Source organism: Hyaena hyaena, unplaced genomic scaffold, assembly GCF_003009895.1.
Source record: "Hyaena hyaena isolate Hyena2069 unplaced genomic scaffold, ASM300989v1 scaffold_28, whole genome shotgun sequence".
In the NCBI taxonomy this organism is placed as follows: domain Eukaryota; kingdom Metazoa; phylum Chordata; class Mammalia; order Carnivora; family Hyaenidae; genus Hyaena; species Hyaena hyaena.
The window spans coordinates 2,448,572-2,466,947 of record NW_024080660.1 but is presented as its reverse complement, the minus strand read 5'-3'; the positions used below and the strand labels follow the sequence as shown (position 1 = coordinate 2,466,947).

The following is an 18,376-nucleotide window of genomic DNA, read 5'->3' as shown; positions in this document are numbered from 1 at the left end:
AAACAATGAAATCTGGCCATGTGTAGCAACATGGATGGACCTTGAGGGTGTTATGCTGAGCGAAATAAGTCAGGCAGAGAAGGACAAATATCATATGTTTGCACGTATAGGAGGATTAGGAGGAACTTGACGGAGGAACAAGGAGGAGAAGAAGGGCAGAAATGGTGGGGGAAAGGGAGAGAGGCAAACCATGAGAGACTCTTGAATGCTGACAAAAACTGAGGACTGATGGATGTGGGGGGGAGGGGGGATGGGCATGGAGGAGGACACTTGTGGGGATGAGCACTGAGTGTTATGTGGAAACTAATTTGACAATAAACTATTTGTAAAAAAAAAAATAATAAAATAAAATAAAATGCTTTTGCCTTCATGTAGCCTTTGCCTGTGCTCAACAACTGAATTTTCTGTCTCCTTCCTGTAAGTCCATGCTCTCCCCTGAGACCTCCCCAGCTCTAATTCTGGACCTCTGCCATGACACTATTGATACAACTGCCCAATCAGGCTGAAAGTTACTGGAGGGCAAGAACTGTGTCTTCCTCACTGTTATTGCCAGGACATCATGACATTGTCTCTCTTCTCTTGGCACTCCATAAATATTACCTGAAATAAATGAAACATCTTAACTACTCTACTCTGACATCTATTCCCTCTCTTAATCTTATTGGACCAGGCACGATGTCACTTGGGTATACAGGCCTCTCCGTTTTTCCCTCTTCCGACATGTTCTTATCCCAATGATCAAAAGACTCATTTCTAGAAAGCAATCTGGCTCACCATAACTCAGAGATTATTGTTAAGCAAAGCTACCTTCCTAGACCATTTTTAGGGAAAAGTAAAAACCTATTTAGTTTCACCTGAATTCAGAATTTCACCTTTCACCTGAATAAGTATCAATCTATAAAGTAATACTTTCTTTACCCCCAAGAATCTTTATAGTTACCAAGAGGTTCAGAACTACCCACTAGCAAAATAAATATGCCCTTTAGAAAATAAAGCCTCCCTATTCTCCGTTAACTCATCACTGATATAAAGTATTTTTACTAATATCTAAAGGAGAAAGAAAGAAAATGTAATGTATTTAAAAACTCAGAATAAATTAGCATCCCAATAAACTATAAAGCCAAACTAAATGCTGTACCCTTGGGTCAATCTGCTGCATCTAAGTTAAACACTTACTGGTAATAAAAACATAAAACATCCAGCTAACTAGCAATAAGACTTAACTCAAAATTAAAATGAGAAAAATAATAGCCTCCAAACCTCTCTTTAAAAATATATTATACCAACTTCAAATATGAGACAAAAAGATAATGGAACATGAAATCGAATACACATGGATTCTTCCTAGAAAGCTAGTCTGCCTTTTGTTTGTTTCTACTCCCTCAAAATTTAGAATTCCTATGATTCTGAGAATAAGAGTATAAAATTTAAGAGCTTTAAGATAAAAAAAAAAAAAAGACAAAGTGACCAAGGGCTAATCTTATCTAAAACATTGTTCATAGGCCCAAAGGTAAAGTAACCAAAATGAGTAATATAAGCAGTGAGGTTTTTTCCATTGCACAGAAAATAACGCTACATATTGCAAATAAATAAATAATGACAAGGTCAAAACTTTTCTCATAATGATATGCATAATGAAAGATAAATTAAAGAAAGCCATCCCTACCACTCCACCCACGCAATAGATTCTAGTCTAGATCATCTCCCTCCCAGTCATACTTTCATTTTACTAATGGGTAATAATTTGTATGAGGAAATAGTAACTCTCACCGATTCCTTTCACTCAAGGTAATATTTATTTGGGCAGGAGTCTGTTGAATTTTGAACTTATTTCCAAAGGAGTTGTGTTCATCCAGAAAGACGAATTAAAGAAACCACTGTAAAAAAGCACTTACAAACATTCTCTGTACTCAGCTTCACAAAAGGAGAAAAAAGAAAGAGACTCCATGGATAATGCCAACACAAGTGATCCTAATTCTAAGCATGAGCTCTGCTTGTTACCTTCCAATGGAAAAAAAAAGTTAAATTCTTGAATGTAATGAGATTTGGTAACTCAAAAATCACAAACAAGCCACCTTAACAAATAATGAAATATAAAAAATGAGGTGCTAACATGTTCTATGACTGTTTCTTAGACAAATTTTTAAAGTAAAAATTGAAATTTATGAGGAAGCCACCTTAACTCTTAGACATCAGATTGTTGGCATTAGTGGGTAAGGCTGAGAATCAGAGCCTTTTCTAGGAGACCCTGAAAAGAGGACAGCCTAAGGGATGAAGAGGTGGCTGACTTTTACTAAATTAGAACAGAGTAGAGAACTGAGGCTGAAGAAAACTGCATTGTTTGCTTCTGTTGGCTTTGGGGCCAATCCCGTTGTCCACTTTTTAGAACAAGCAGCCCAGTCAAACACCAGCGGGGCTGCCTAGTGTTTCTCTGGCTCTGTGTCCCCCTTTGTTTAACTTCTCCCACTGAGCATCCCTGGCTTGAAAGCAAAACAGAGACACAGGCTCTCCCCCAGGAAACCTGGGTAAATCAGATTCTGCGGGAAGCCATTCCCAGGCCTCTACATAGCTGCCAACATAATTCTCCCTGCTGTTTACTGAATAAGAGAAATACAATAGAGTTCTAATTATATGTAAAAGAGTCTGAAAACAAGCATCCGATTTTTCAAAGGATCACAGAATATCATTTTATTTAGTGAATTTATGTTACCAACCTAAATTTACTCTCATCTGTAGAATATACTCAATTGCCTCATTTTAAAGATGTTTCAGGGGCACCTGGGTGGCTAAGTTGGTTAACCGGCCAACTCTGGCTCAGACCATGGTCTTGTGGTTCATGAGTTTGAGTCCCGCATCGGACTCTGTGCTGACAGCTGGAGCCTGGAGGCTGCTTTTCTCTCTGTCTCCTCTTTCTCTGCCCCTCCCCTGCTCATGCTTTCTCTCTTTCTATCTCTCTCAGAAAATGAATAAATGAGGGGCGCCTGGGTTGCTCAGTCGGTTGAGCGTCCAACTTCAGCTCAGGTCATGATCTCATGGTTCGTGAATTCGAGCCCCGCGTCGGGCACCGTGCTGACAGCTTGGAGCCTGGAGCCTGTTTCAAATTCTGTGACTCCCTCTCTTTCTGTCCCTCTCCCGCTCACTTGCTCTCTCTCTTTCTCAAAAATAAACATTTAAAAAAATGTTTTTAATTATAGAAAAATGAATAAATGTTAAAACAAAGTTTTTTTTTTAAAGATATTTCAACTGCTGAAGTCTCTTTCCTATTTGAAAATAACCTTGGGTGGCTGGCTGGCTCAGTCAGTGAAGCATGCAACTCTTGATCTCTGGGTCATGACTTCGAGCCCCACGTTGGGCATAGACATTACTTTAAAATATATAAACATATAGATAAAATAAAAATAAACATAAACTTCATTCCTTCATTCAACACTTATTTAGTACCTCTTATATCCTAGATACTATGTGGTCAGGATTCTTCTGTCCAAGACTGGAACAACTAGTTGTCAGGGAGGTCAGGAGCCACTTGTGTGTCTTAATAAACATACCATTCAACTAACGTGGAGAACAAACACATGTCAGTCCCCACCCTTCCTTTGTTCCAGATTTAGTCTCATTCTTTTGCTATTAACCACATAGGTATTGTGATCAGCATGTCAGGTATTCTCCACCTTTATTTGTACTGAACATGGATTTTTTTCTTCTTCTTTTTAATGTTTACTTATTTATTTTTGAGAGAGAGAGAGCGCATAGTGGAGGGGCAGAGAGAGAAGACAAGAGACAGAGAGTCCCAAGTAGGCTTTGCACTGTCAGCACAGCTCGATGCAGGGCTCGAACTCACGAACTGTGGGCTCATGACCTGAAACCAAAATCAAGAATCGGATGCTTAACCAACTGAGCCACCCAGGCACCCCACTGATTGTTTTTTCTTAAACGATAAAACAAGTTTACAAGGAAGTCCAGGAACAATTTCGAGGCCTGCCCGCATATGTTATAGTTGCTAGAAAAGCGACCCAGCTAGCGCAACAGGCAGAAGTCACCTTTAAACAGTCCAATAAATAGGAGTTTCCTGAAAGTAGAAGCACACAAAAAATTTCAACTAAAATCTGTGGATTTTAGCAGCTATATATATATATAAAAAAAAAATAGTATCAATATTCCTTAAAAATAATTCAACTTCCTGCTTTGATAATTTGTAATAGAAATTACAACTATTTATGAATTCAAAGTTTTAAGAGAAGAAGAGAAATGAAGGCTACTCCTACAAAGAGTCCAAACCCACACAGAGACTCACTCTGCTATGTTGAGATAGCCACAGGAGGCTGCTGCATGAAGGGGTGTCCAGCCTTCGTTGTCCTGCTGGTTTACATTGGCTCTGTTCTCCACCAGAAACTTCACCATGTCCAAATTTTCATCAATACAGGCCTGAAAAGAAAAGTCCATTCATTCACTCGACAAGTACTTATTGAGTTCTACTATGTGCCAGACACTGCTCTGGGCATTGACAGTACTTTAGTTGTAATGATATATTAATTTCTATTTCTTGCATACTGCTATGAGTGTCCAGAGGATGACCTCGAGGCTTTGTAATCTTATGCGAACCCCTGAATTGTCTTCATGCTTCAATATCTCAGCTGTGAAATAGGTATACTGATACTTAATCTTATTTACAGTACTGTTAGGATTGATTGTGAAAGTGATTTCTAAAGTACTTCAAATGTGTGAGCTGTTTATCATCATACTATAAAAAAGAGAACATGTTAGAAATTGCTAATTGGCTTATGAATTTTAAAAGAAAATAGTCATACAGAATCAAATGCAATTTTCTCAGTGGGAAGCTATAGTTTAAGATTCTAGGGTTGCCAAACAATCCCTGTTTTGGTGAGAAAGGAAGAGGTGATCACTTCAAACAAATGTATTTTCTTTTCATGTATTTTCTGAATGGCTCCAACCAACATGGCAGAGTATGTTTGTAGTGATGGATGGTTACAGGGATCCTTAGCTGCTCATCTCACAATTAGGAGAAAGCAGAGGAGCTCTTTGAATAGAAACTTCAGGCCTACCATAGCCTAAAAGAAACAGCCACAAATAGCAATGAGATCTGTAGACCCAAAGGCTGTCTTAATATATGTACATAATAAAAAGGAGGAAAATGCCCACATTAATAAAGCTCATCATTATCAGGGTTTTGATCGTTCCCAAACAGTTGGAATAATTCAGAACCTAGAAACAAATGAGACTCCTTTTTTAATGCCACAAAGTAAGAAAAATCCATTGACAGAGTCTCAGATTCTGCAGCGCAGCTAATATTTAAGAAACTACTACTTGTTGGGAGTTTTAGTATAATATCCAAGAAGACTATCCACAACTGTCTGTACAGGCTATTAAAATACTACTCCCTTTTCCAAATATAAATATGGGACTTAAGTAGTACACATCTTACCAAGAAAACTCATGGGAACTCCCTCTAGAGATAAACCTCATGTCATTATGCCTGGAAGCAGGGGCGTGGATGAACAAAGGTTGATTCACTTTGGATGAAAATTTAATTAGGTAATCCTAGTTACAAAAAGCATCTTTGTTCATTTTTCCCATTTGATACTCTTTTTACAGTTACTAAGATTGGCTAACAGATCAGCCTAGATTTGATTTGATGCAATATAATATATTCCTCTAACCTGACCTTTGGAAGCCAGATGACTTTTATAGCCAAAATTCATAATGGTCTCCTTTTCAACAAGTAGCTCTAAAAGTTACATTTCTTCTGTGATGTTCTCTCAGGTTTATCAACTTCTACAAGTATTCCTAATTTACTTTTTACTTTTTTACCATGTAGAATACTTCATTATTATTATCACCAAATTTTTCTCATATATTGCATGTCTGCCAGTCTGCAATCCCCACAGGATAAGATTTGCCCAGCTCGTTGGAGAGTACCTTGCTAAAATCTGTTAACAAAGACTTTTAAGGGAAAGGATGGAAAAGGGTATTTTTGAGAAAGGTACAAGTGTCCAAGGAGAAGAAAGTGCTTTGCCCATGTAATAACAAATGCCTGTATCACGAAGGTCAAATGTGCCATCTTAACCTGCGTTAAAACAGCTGGGTCAACTGCCTCCTGCTTGGTTGCAACACTTCTTTGGCTCAACAGTATAAAAACTTAGCTCCGATGGCCACACCACCGCCAGGCAGACTTTTGGAAGCCAATGTTTTCAAGATCATTCTTAGCTCTTTGACGATGACGGCAACCAAATCCCAGAGGGCCTAAAATAAGAGCAGTGAGTCCAGGTATGAAACAGGAGAAACGTCTCTTTCCTTCCCTCTTATTTCTCTTGCTTCCCTTCCTTAATCTCCTTCACTCTATCACCACTTCAGTTTTCTTTTTCAGTTTTGTGATATTTTCGTCTATAAATCTGAAATTCTTGAAATAGTATTTTTAGAAGAGTGACATTGTGATGATGTTTGAGAAGACAACGACAACAGAAAGCTGGCCTAATCTGCAACGCAATTTGGCAGATCACCAATCTCCAAAGAAACCTCTCAAATAAAATAAAGTAGGTCAAGAGTGAAATTATCCCCCATATCCTCCACAAAGTGAAGGAGAGTATATTGTTAAAAACACCAGCTTTGAAGTCAGACAAACCTGGGGTTGCATACCAACTCTGCCAATACGGATAAGCTTGAGTGAGGCATGTGACCTGAGTATCAGTGGACTCATCTATAGCATGAGAATACCCCCTACCTCATAGGCTTTTGTGGCATGGTTGTTGTTTTTAAGCCACCAGTTTAACACATAGAAACTTCTTGAGGAAAAAGGACAAACTGTACCAACTCCTCACCCATCACTGCCCTTTCCCACCTCCAGTATCTTCCAGGGGGAATGCACTTTGGTTAAAAATATCTTTGAACTATCAAGATTTTAGAGTTTGTTTATCAAGTCTGACTTCAAAAAATTCCCTTTCTAGTGTACAGGATCCTACAGGTTCCTAAATTCAGGAGCACTGTGAATAAAACAGTATGTACCTATGGTTAAGCTGAAAGAGAATCAACCTCAGAGACAATCAACAGAGTTGTGGGGCACTCACTCTCATGAAATATCTTGGAGTGACCATTCTCTGTTCTTTTTGTTTTGGTCTCCAGAAGAAGGAGTATGACTAAAGCCATGAAGGAGAGACGAATAATCACTGAAAACCTTCTCGAGTGAATAACGACTAAATTTAGATGCCCTTCTGCCCACTCCATCTACAGCTGTGCTGCTGACTCATTCACCACTGAAGTCTGGTAGACAAGCAGATTCACCCATCTATAAAAACTTGCCCAGGGCCGTGGGCTCCAACACGATGCCCCTACGCAGAGCTACAATGAATCTTCCAGACAGATGAGTCTTTCCTTTCCTTGAACAGGCAAAGGATACTAAAGAAGTTTCTGATGTTCCTCATGACATCTTTGGGAATAAATATTCTTTGCATTTAACCCAATTCCTTCTGCTGTGGCTTATGTCTATTTCCTTCAATTTTTCAGTCCCGAGGACACATAGAATATTACTAAAATAACAAGTTCTTTAACAAATGGAATATTATTTAATTACTGGTCCAGAGAGATATTAGAAAAATTACCAGATAATAATTTAAAGCTTCCTAAAATCAGCATGTCACATTTTCCTGACAATGACAAGCTATCGCCAAAGAAAAAGACTTGATTTTACCAATAAAATGATAAAAGAGCACTATGATCTCTGTACTGTATCTAATATTGCTTTCTCTATATCAAAGACAAAAGTGGCTGATGGTTGAACGGTGCCAGAGTTAAATCTGGGAGTGCATGCAGAGAAAGCCTTACAAAACAAAGCCTCCTCCATTCCCAAAATAGCCTGCAACTGTCACCACCACCAAGTGCTGCTGGCTCTAAGAGCTGACCTTGCTCGTGTCTCAGAATGCTGCTAAAACTACCTGCCTTTGCCCCAGAACAACTCTCTTCCCCCCAAACTCAGCTCCAGGTACCAGGGCAGATAACGCACTAGAAGCTGGGCTTAGGGCAGCATAACACCCACGTGTTTGGATTTTTCAGCTCACATTTGCCTTGATTTCAACAAATCATGTTGACAAAGGTGTTGGGAGATGATGATCTTTGTATTATTATCCCCATTCCATACATGCTACTATTTTGTCCTTTAGCTTCTCCAAATTTATATAATTCAATAATAATGAAGATGATGATGATGATGATGATGATGAAAAATGATAATAATCTACATATAAGATATATAGTTCAAAATTCATATAATCTCCCAAAATTATATAATTTCAACTTTATGCTGAAAATCCTAACTGCTTGGAGATAAAGCAAAGAGCATAATTTCTTTCACACAAGCATTCATCAGCCAAACACCGCATTCCTGAATCACCTATATGAACATCTCAAGTCATTGCTAGCAAAGCTAGAATATAAATTCCACAAAGGCTACTTGTTCACTGATGTATCCCAAACACTTAGAATAGCATTTGGCACATAATATGCTTCAATAGATATTTGTTAAGTAGAAGAATAAATCCCCAAATGCATAAAAAGTCACATTTTCTGTACATTTAGTTGATTCTCAGAAATCTAGAATCACTCAGACTTCTCTCTAGGCTTCCCAAGGTGATTCCACCAAAATCATATAGCACATCCATGTACGGACTAGGGCCAGGTCAAGGATGTTATATATTGCTGCCTCCCATCCATTCTGTACTGTCCATGTATCTCTTTTTTAGTGGTGTAGGGTGTTAAATGGTGGCCCCCCAAAAGCTATGTCCACATCCTAGTCCCTGAAACCTGTGAATGTGCCTTACTTGGAAAAGGGTCTCTGCAGATATAATTAAGGATGCTGAGATGACATGATCATCCTGAATTATCAAAATGGGCTCTAATTCTAATGAAAAGTGTCCTTATAAAAGATAGGCAGGGGGAGATTCGAAACAGACTGAAGGGGAGAAGGCAATGTGACCACAGAGACAGAGATTGAGGTGATATGGCCACAAGTCAAGGAATGTTGACAGTCACCAGAAGCTGAAAGAGACAAATAACAAATATATAGCAACACCTGAACTCCCTACATCTAGCCTCCAGATAATAAATTCTAGCCTGTGCAATAATAAATTTCTGTTTGTAAATTTAAGCCACCACATTTATGGGAATTTGTTACTGAAGCCACAGAAAACTAACACAATTGGCAGAGAACAGGAAGCCAGGACCTGAAGGGTCTGCTCCATCCTTATTCCTTGGTATTAATGAAAAGCACAGCTGTGATGCATCCCTTCTTTGCCAGATGAAGGGTGGTCAAAACATTAATTATACCACTTTTTTAAAAGACTACTGTATTTAATAGAAAGTTTTGGAAGGTTTTTTGGGATTGTTAGCCCAAATAGTAACTGCCTTGAAAAACCTGACCATGGCTCTCACATTAGGCATTTTGCTGAAAGTATTCTGGCTGCTGACAGAAACTGAAACTAGGGTGGCAGTACTAATGAGGAGTTTGCTCTGAAACCCAACATTTCAAAGCTCAAAGTCTCCCTGCTCCAGTGAGGTGGCCTCATCACAGAACAAGAATATACACCAGTAAATTAAAGGTGGTAAAGGAGTTAGTAAATTTGGAAATCTCAATCATCAACACATCATCACTACAAGAGGGCTTTAATATGTTAGTAGTTAAGATTGACTGATTCAACGGTTGGATCAGGTACTTGGATCAGGTACTCGTTCCAAATACCTGTCTCTCTATTCCAATCATGATATAGTATAACTACTACTCAAGTGAGAATCAGAATAGCATTTCTGCTCCAACATGACAGGTGACTCTAGCAACTGTCAGCCCTGTGTGAAAGACTCACAACCCCACTGGCATAGACAGTTTGGCTCTCAGATGGTGAGAACTATATCTGATTATGTACTCAGTGGTCAGGCAGGCTCTGGACACTGATCTGCAGCCTTTTAGGAGAGACAGCCAAGAGAAAGAGCAGAAGTAAAGTATTTTCCATGGAGTGTCACACCAACCAAAGACTGTTCTCAGTAAACTGGCATATTACCCACAAGACTGTAAATGTTTACAATTTGGGACCAGAAAACACCTTCCTTCAGTTAAGAGCAAGTACCATATTGCCTAAAGGTTGACAATATTGAGATATCAAAAATATGTTCATTCTAGGGGCGCCTGGGTGGCTCAGTCGGTTAAGCGTCCGACTTCGGCTCAGGTCATGATCTCACGGTTCGTGGGATCAAGCCCCGCATCAGACTCTGTGCTGACAGCTAGCTCAGAGCCTGGAGCCTGTTTCAGATTCTGTATCTCTCTCTCTCTCTGGCCCTCCCCTGCTCACGCTCTCGCTCGCTCACTCTCTCTCTCTCAGAAATAAATAAAACATTAAAAAAAAATTTTTTTATATATGCTCATTCTGGATTCTAATAAAGCCTACTCTAAATGCCCCAAGGCCTGACCCTTCAAATGTTTCCTTCAACCTTCTCCATTCTCCATGCATTTATCCACTTGAATGAGGAAAGGCCCATTAACTTGTCTTACAGGTATTACTTTGGCAACTCTGTACCACACAAGGTTATACACATCTGACCTACCTCTTGTTAGATCAAGGCAGGGTTTTAAAAAGTCAAGAAGAAGCAAGAGCTCAGAAAATGGAAGCAGCGTCTTCTTAAAGCCCATGGTTATTCTTCAAACAGAACTTTTATAGTTCCAATGTCCACGTCTGTTTCACTACTCGTTGATAATCCTGATTTTGAGGAACAATAAATGAGACCTAGAAATTATGGGAAAAATCTCAAGCATGAGTTTCTCTCAGGCCAAAAGAGTGTACACAGCTTGTAGACGCTAGCTGAGGCCCTTGCTGACGTTATTTTCTTACAAATTCTGCACATAGGAGCTGAGGCACAGTAAGTATTGGGATGATTCATCTTAATAGACTTGATCAAAAGAGTTCCTTGGAAAAAGCGTATTACAACAAGGATGTAAAAGAAGGAAAGAACATGGAGGCTAAAGCAATAAACAGTAGGACTTTTCATGTTACAGATGGAAAAAGTCTCAGAAAAATTAAATGACTTACTTAAGGTCACATATTCAGAACCACCGAAATGTTTTCTACTTACCAATTTAGAGATATCCAAAATAGAGTTCATGAGCCAGTCTCCAGATACCACTTGGCTCATGGAACATTTTTAATACCTGATACTATCTTCCTATAAATAACTTTGCTTTAGCATATATAGGGTAAACTGATATTAGTCTATCTCTCCAATAATTTCATATGAGGAATGTGATCAATTGGTTGATTTGAGCTGGTCACTCCTGACTAGAGTAAATGCAAAACACAAAGATCCCATTAAAGTGTTTTGGTTACCACTCTGTTTATTAGCGTGAGTCTGGATTAGAAACCTCCCTCATATCTTGGCTACCTGTCTTAACCACGGCCCCCCAAAGGTCTACTCTACTGCCAACTTGGCATGTAGAGTAAATTGCTGTCCCAGGGAGAAGGATTTTACTGTTTAACTCCAGATCACTCTGTGCCCATAAACAAGTGTTTCATAAGCCATAAGAGCACGGCCTGAAAGCTACAGCATGGGCAGTGCTCCATGGCAGTCAAGTAAGCCTTGTGAAAAGAAGGAAGGCAATTCTGGGATCTGAGTTAGGTAAGGAGTAAAAGCTACAAAGAAATTACAGGAAAACTGAATTCTCATAAAGCATAAATCAATACAGCAAATTTTATTCCTAAAAGGAGATAACTAAAACAAGAGGTTACTATTTTCCCAGCACATTTTCATCAAGAGTTTTACGTAGGCAAAGCTAGTCACATATTAGTCCTTATCACTTACTGGCATGTCTCCCCATATGTAGGGTCCCATATAGTAGAAAATACTAGAGGAAAGCAACCCTACCCAGTACGGTGCACTGGATAAGAGTGCAGACTATGTAATAAAGACTTCCTGGGTTGAAGTCTTCCAGGTCTACCAATTAGTAGTTTTGTGTTCTTAAAATAAATTACCTTAGTATGCTTCAATTTCCACATCTATAAAATTATCATACCAATCATTATACCTACTTCATGGGACTACAAATGAACTAATGTACATAAAGACACTTAATGTCCAGCATATAGTTAAATACCATTTAAGTGTTAGCTGCTATTAGTACTATTATTACTACTACTTTCTCCTCCACCTTCACCGCTACCACCCTTGTCTCTAAGGGCTAGTAGGAACATTTCTTTCCACACAACACGGGGCAAAAATTATATACTTAAACATAAATATAGCACAATCTCTATATAAGTTCTAGTAGATGCCTATAGACCACAGTCAGATTCTATTAACATGAGAAGGAAGTAAATTAAAAGGATTAGAGGAAAGGGAAGACAATGCACCAGCAGTGGAAGAATGACTCCTACAGCTGGCAAAGGAAATTCACGGGCTGCATACTTGGTTTTGCCATAACACAGCCACTAGCTACAAAGGGGTCCATTAAGTCTATTGTTAGCACAGGCAGAAAATCTGAGAAGACAGATTTAAGTTCCGGATCTGACACTGACTCACATTACCAAAGAGCAGGTTAAGAATTTATCTTAGTAATATGCTCCTTGACTGTAAAGTATCTTTCCATTTATTCATGTAACAAACATTTACTGATGCCTATACTACGCCAGACATAGTCTTTAGGGGGAGATACAGGAATCAGAAATGAATAAGGTTTTACCATTTAGTGGTAGAAAGAGATGTGTAAATGATACATGCCAACAGAAATCATACTCTAATATAAAATGAGTGGTATGTACAAAGTATTATAGCACAGAAAAAGAAGTCACTAACTTTGGGGGTAACAGGGAACATTTCACAGAAGGGACATTATTCACCTAACTTATAAAAGAGAAGGAGTTAGCCAGTTTTAAAAAGCAGGGATGAAGAACATCAGAAGCAAAGAGGACAGCAATATTGGAGAAAAGAAAAAGGTCTGGAGAAAAGGAAAAACAAGACAGTTTTTTGGAATGGTGAGACATTTGACATGTGTGTACTCAGATGGGGGTGAGGGCACACTTGAAAATCTGAATAAGGCTTCATTTGCCATATGGAAGACTGTTAATGAGAAATGGAAGGAGGAGAGACTGGTAGGATAGATTATCAGCAGTGAAAGTCCTTATACCTCATGATAAAGAGTTTAACCTTTACTCTGAAGGCAAGAGGGAGATACTGAGTTTTTTAAAAGTAATATTACCAGAATTGTATCTTAAGAATGATACCCATAGGGGCACCTGGCTGGCTCAGTTGGTTAAGGGTCCAACTTCAGCTCAGGTCATGATCTCGTGGTCCATGGGCTCGGGCCCCGCCTTGGGCTCTGTGCTGACAACTCAGAGCCTGGTGCCTGCCTCAGATTCTGTGTCTCTCTCTTCCCTCTGCCCCTCCCCTCCACTCCTTCCCCTCTTCTCAAAAAATAAACATTTTTAAAAAATGAAAACTGTAGTGGGAATATGAAGATTGAACTGCTGGCAAGAAAAATTCACAACAAAGACACCACTGAGAAAATTCTAATCAAGGGCTAGAGAGGATGAGGTCGTAAAGTGAGGTACTGGCAGTGGAGACATAGAGGAGGGGATAGACTTGAGAAGCATCCCTGAAGCAGAAGGGACAGTGTAGCTGATTTGAATGCTACAGTGAAAAAGGATAAGGTTTTTAAGAGCTTAGGACCCCAAATAGACTGTGACACTGCTTAGCCAAAACAGGGAATATAAGGATGTCTTAGAAGTCTTTTCTGTTGCTGATTCCTACCTAGTGCTAATTTCTGTTAAAGCCTAAGTGACTTATATCCAGGAACTACATCTGAGCAGCAAGCTAGCATGTACTGCTTGCTGTCCTTTCCCAATTAAATAATCCTAAGGTGAGCCCAGGGAAATCATGCCAACCAGCCCAACCTCACAGCTGTTCTCAGCCCCCCAGCAAAGCCTGGTTGGGTCAGTGTCATGAATACGGTGACATGGCCCTGGCAAAGCATTACTGTACAGGAGCCCACAGAACAGGGGAACTGAGGTTATGGTAGAAAGCCTCAGCTACTGCTGGAATCTCTTCAAAGTCACATGTTAGTGCTAACAATGGTGATTTCACAACCCAAGAGGACACTTCCAATTTTTCCTCTAATGTTAACATCTTTGGGATAGAAAAATGTTGGTAAATTAAAAGTATTTTGTTTGGCCCTTGTGGCATTTTGAAAGTAATGATTTTTCACATTAAAAGTTCCACATTCAAGATTTTTTAAAAATTAGAATATCTGAGGGCGCCTGGGTGGCTCAGTCAGTAAGTGTCTGACTTCCTGATTTTGGCTCAGGTAGTGATCTCATGGTTTGTGGAACTGAACCCCCCTGTCAGCATGGACCCTGCTTGGGATTCTGTTTCCTCTCTCTCTGCCTCTGCCCTGCTTCCTCACAAAATAAACTTAAAATAAAACAAAAACAAACAAACAAACAAAAAAACCAAGGGCACTTGGATGGCTCCATCGGTTAAGCATCCAATTTCGGCTCAGGTTATGATCTCATGGTTCGTAGGTTTGAGCCCCCATATCAGGCACTGTGCTGACAGTGCAAAGCCTGCTTTGGATCCTCGTATCCCTCCCTCTCTGTCCCTCCCCTGTTCATGTGCATGCACACTCTCATTCTCTCTCAAATAAGTGAACGTTAAAAAAAACACACACACAAAATTAGAATATCTGACAATGCAAAGGAACAATTAGTTGAAGCTGAGTAGCAGTTACCTTCTCTAGGTAGAGCATGAGTACCTGACGCCCCACACCCCCCCGCCCAATTCTCTACTGTTTTATACCTACTCACTTTATTAAGTTATATTACTTGCCCATCCTCTTCAGGCATTCTTCCCAAATATTTTATTATGAAAATGTCTGAACATATAGAAAAGTTGAAAGAATTTCACAGGGAATACCAATTTACCCTAACACGATCTGTAGTCCACCATTAACACTGTGCTATACTTCATCAGGTGTTCGTCCCATTTCAGACATTCTTAATAATTTCCCCAAATACTTCACAAACATATCATTAGCAAGAGTTCAAAACTTGTTTAGAGTACTATTTTTCTTTTGAAGCAAAATTTACACACAATGAGAAGTACAGATCTTAAGTACACACTCACTGAATTTCGAAAAATATATACACTTATGCTATCCACCACCTCAGGCATTTCAGCATCCCTGAGGCATCTAACCCCTGGGATAGGGAACTGTTTTTTTCTTTTTTCTTCTTTCTTTTTTTTTTTTTAAATGTTTTTTTATTTATTTCTAGGAGAGAGAGAGAGAGAGAGAGAGACAGCGTGAGCAGGGGAGGGTCAGACAGAGAGGAAGTCACAGACTGAAACAGGTTCCAGGCTCTGAGCTGGCAGTCAGCATAGAGCCCGACGCAGGACTTGAACCCACGAACCGCGAGATCATGACCTAAGCGAAAGTCGGACGCTTAACCGACTAAGCCACCCAGGCGCCCTGGGAAGTGTTTTCTTCTACATTGCTCTGACCTCAGCACTGCCAGTGGCCAAGAAGATGCTGGCTATTAGCAGAAACGTAGTTGACCTCTCGTAAGGTACCATCTTACTTCTGCTGGGCCTTAACAGACCAAATCTGGGTATAATCAATTTTGCTGATAATATAAATTCACTCTTGGGGATGAAAGAGAAGATAAATAGCTTTTTTTCCTGAAAGCATCAAGCTCAATAATATAAGAAACGTGACATATAGTTTGATCCTCAGACTGCTATATCCTAGATATAGGACAGTAGAATAAATAATAAAAAGCAATAGATAACACAAACATCCATTGAGGTCACACATAGAAGAATCAGACTTCACTCTCCCTGACTAGCTTGGTGGTAGTGCCGAGGTCACCATGAAAGCTCCTGTTATTTACTTATTACGAGGCAGCATTACTGGGGTGCCTGGGTGGCTCAGTCGGTTAAGCGTGCAACTTCAGCTCGCGTCATGACCTCATGGTTTGTGGGTTTGGGCCCCATGTTGGGCTCTGTGCTGACAGCTCAGAGCCTGGAGTCTTCTTTGGATTCTGTGTCTCCCTCTCTCTCTGCCCCTCCCCAGCTCATGCTCTGTCTGTCAAAAATGAGTAACTGTAAAAAAATTATTTCAAAAAACAAGAGGCACCATTCCTAAGCTCAGGAAAAGATCAGGAATAGCAAAAAAAAAAAAAAAAAAAAAAAAGGAAAAACTTCACGTTCTAAAGGTAGAGTAATGGACAAGTGAAAACCTAAAAAAAAAGGATTCAAAATTTACTGTTAAGTCGAAGGCTTTCCATGTAGCCCAACAATGCAATAGCATCCCTTTATGGAAACGAAAATGAGAAATGTCCCCTGTCTCCTCTGATGGTAAGTGCTTACTTATCTGAAATCAAATACAAGCATCCTGGAGCACTCCATTGGCAGTGAGCTCAGAATGACTTGAACGTTGCCAAGACAGAGAATTTCAGACACCATTGCAGAGGTGCTGAAGGTTAAGGAAAGAGTGTGTGTTACCTTGCTCTTTCAATCTATCTCAACTGTCTCATTTATGGAGTGGCCTTGAGCCCATGCTCTGAACAACTGTATATCTAGGACAGAGGTAGAGGGCAAATTTCAGAACAGAATGAGGGATGTTACAAGACACTGTACAAGCAGAAGAGTGTAACTTTAATGTCACAGCCCATCACCATTTCCCTATAATTGAGTTTCCTAGCTGTATGATAGAAAGCACCCAACTTAACCTTCCTTTTATTTCAGGGCTGGTTTGAGGACACATGAGATAACAAATATGAAAATTAGATTTTTAAAAAGATAAGTGTACATAAATCCAACTATTGCTATTCATACACATACTCTGTGTTATTTTATAAAACAAAATGAGTATTTTAGGCTTTGTAGGTCATACAGACTCTGGCAAATACTCATCTCTGCCACCATAATATGAAAGCAGCCATACATAATACTAAACCAATGAGTGTGGCTGTGCTCCAGTAGAAGTTTATAGATACTGAAATCTGAATTTCATAGAAGTCTCACATGTCACAAAATATTATTCTTCTTTTGCTCTTTTCAACTAATTAAAAATGCAAAAATCATTTTTAGCTCATAGGCTGTACAAAACCAGGTAGTGGGCTGGATCTGGCCCCAGGCTACAGTTTGCTGACACCCAATTTAGAGCACCAGCAAAAAAAAATTTGAGTTCAAATGCTAGCTGTGAAATTTAATGGCTCTATGACTATAGGTAAGTTACTTAACTTCTCTCTGCTTCTGTTACCTCATCTTTAAAATGGAAATAACAGTAACAATAATTTTCCCATAGTGTCAAGCTATGAGGACTACATGACTTACTATGTGTACGTGTTAAGTATGTGACTGGCACAACATCACTGCTCATACATATGGCTATTAGCTATGTACACCATTCCCATAACAACTCTCCAAATGTGCCACACTTTTATACGCTTGTATGCATTTATACATGCCATTTCCTAACCTGGAACATACTTCTCTGCTTAGAGCTTCTACATAGTCTCAAAGACTCAGTTTTTTTTTTGGGGGGGGGGGGTTTGTCCCCTCCCCCCACAAAGACTTAGTTTAACATTACTCCTCCATAAAGTCTGCCTTGACTGTCCTTCCCAACCTAGCAGAGTTAGTCACTGCCACCTGTGTTTCTAAGGGCCTATTATAGTGCATTGCATTCTACTGTAGTTATCTCTGTCGACTTCCCAACCAAATGGTGAACTCCTTCTATGCAGACTATGACTTACTAATTGTATCCCCAGGGCCAAGAATAGTGCTCTATACACAAAAAGCATTCAATATATTTGCTTAATGGTCCTATTAACAATACAGAACAGAACCTAATACATTACGTGTGACTAGGATAGAAATCTCATGGTTATATAACAAACACATGACTATAACTAAATATGAAAATAATTTCAAATATCCTATTTTTAGTATAATCAATCATGTTAATATTCATCCCTAAGCATATCCAGTGAGCATCCGATTTGTCCTGGCACTGGTAGCTGGGAGCCAACATCTCCAAATCCATAGAGCAAAACTCACAATACTAGCTTTTAGTAATACAAAAGTCCATCTCCCACCTCAATTTACACAAAATAATCTGTCTGGTAGTGAGTGAAAGAGGGAACTAAACAGTGAAATCTGAAATTTCCAACAACATATGGCAAAAACCAAGAAGTTAACAGAACGGGAGCCCCTTTTCTGATCCTACTCTTAAACTCTTACGGAAATAGTCAGTGATCAAAGGGCTTCACCAAAGCCCCTGAAAGAGTATGTTTTCCTAGCCAGATAGGATCCTAACTAAAACAGTTACCTGGGCAAC

General features: G+C 39.4%; 1 protein-coding gene across 4 annotated transcripts in view; it reads right to left on the bottom strand.

Moving 5' to 3' along the window:
* The window catches only part of PPP1R12B (protein phosphatase 1 regulatory subunit 12B), a 214,625-nt gene that overhangs the window by 154,570 nt on the left and 41,679 nt on the right, over nt 1-18,376 (bottom strand). For all 4 annotated transcript variants that reach the window (XM_039227471.1, XM_039227472.1, XM_039227475.1 and 1 more), the window contains exon 2: nt 4,292-4,422. In XM_039227471.1, coding sequence (XP_039083402.1) covers nt 4,292-4,422 — 131 coding nt within the window. The remainder of the gene's footprint in view (nt 1-4,291; nt 4,423-18,376) is intronic.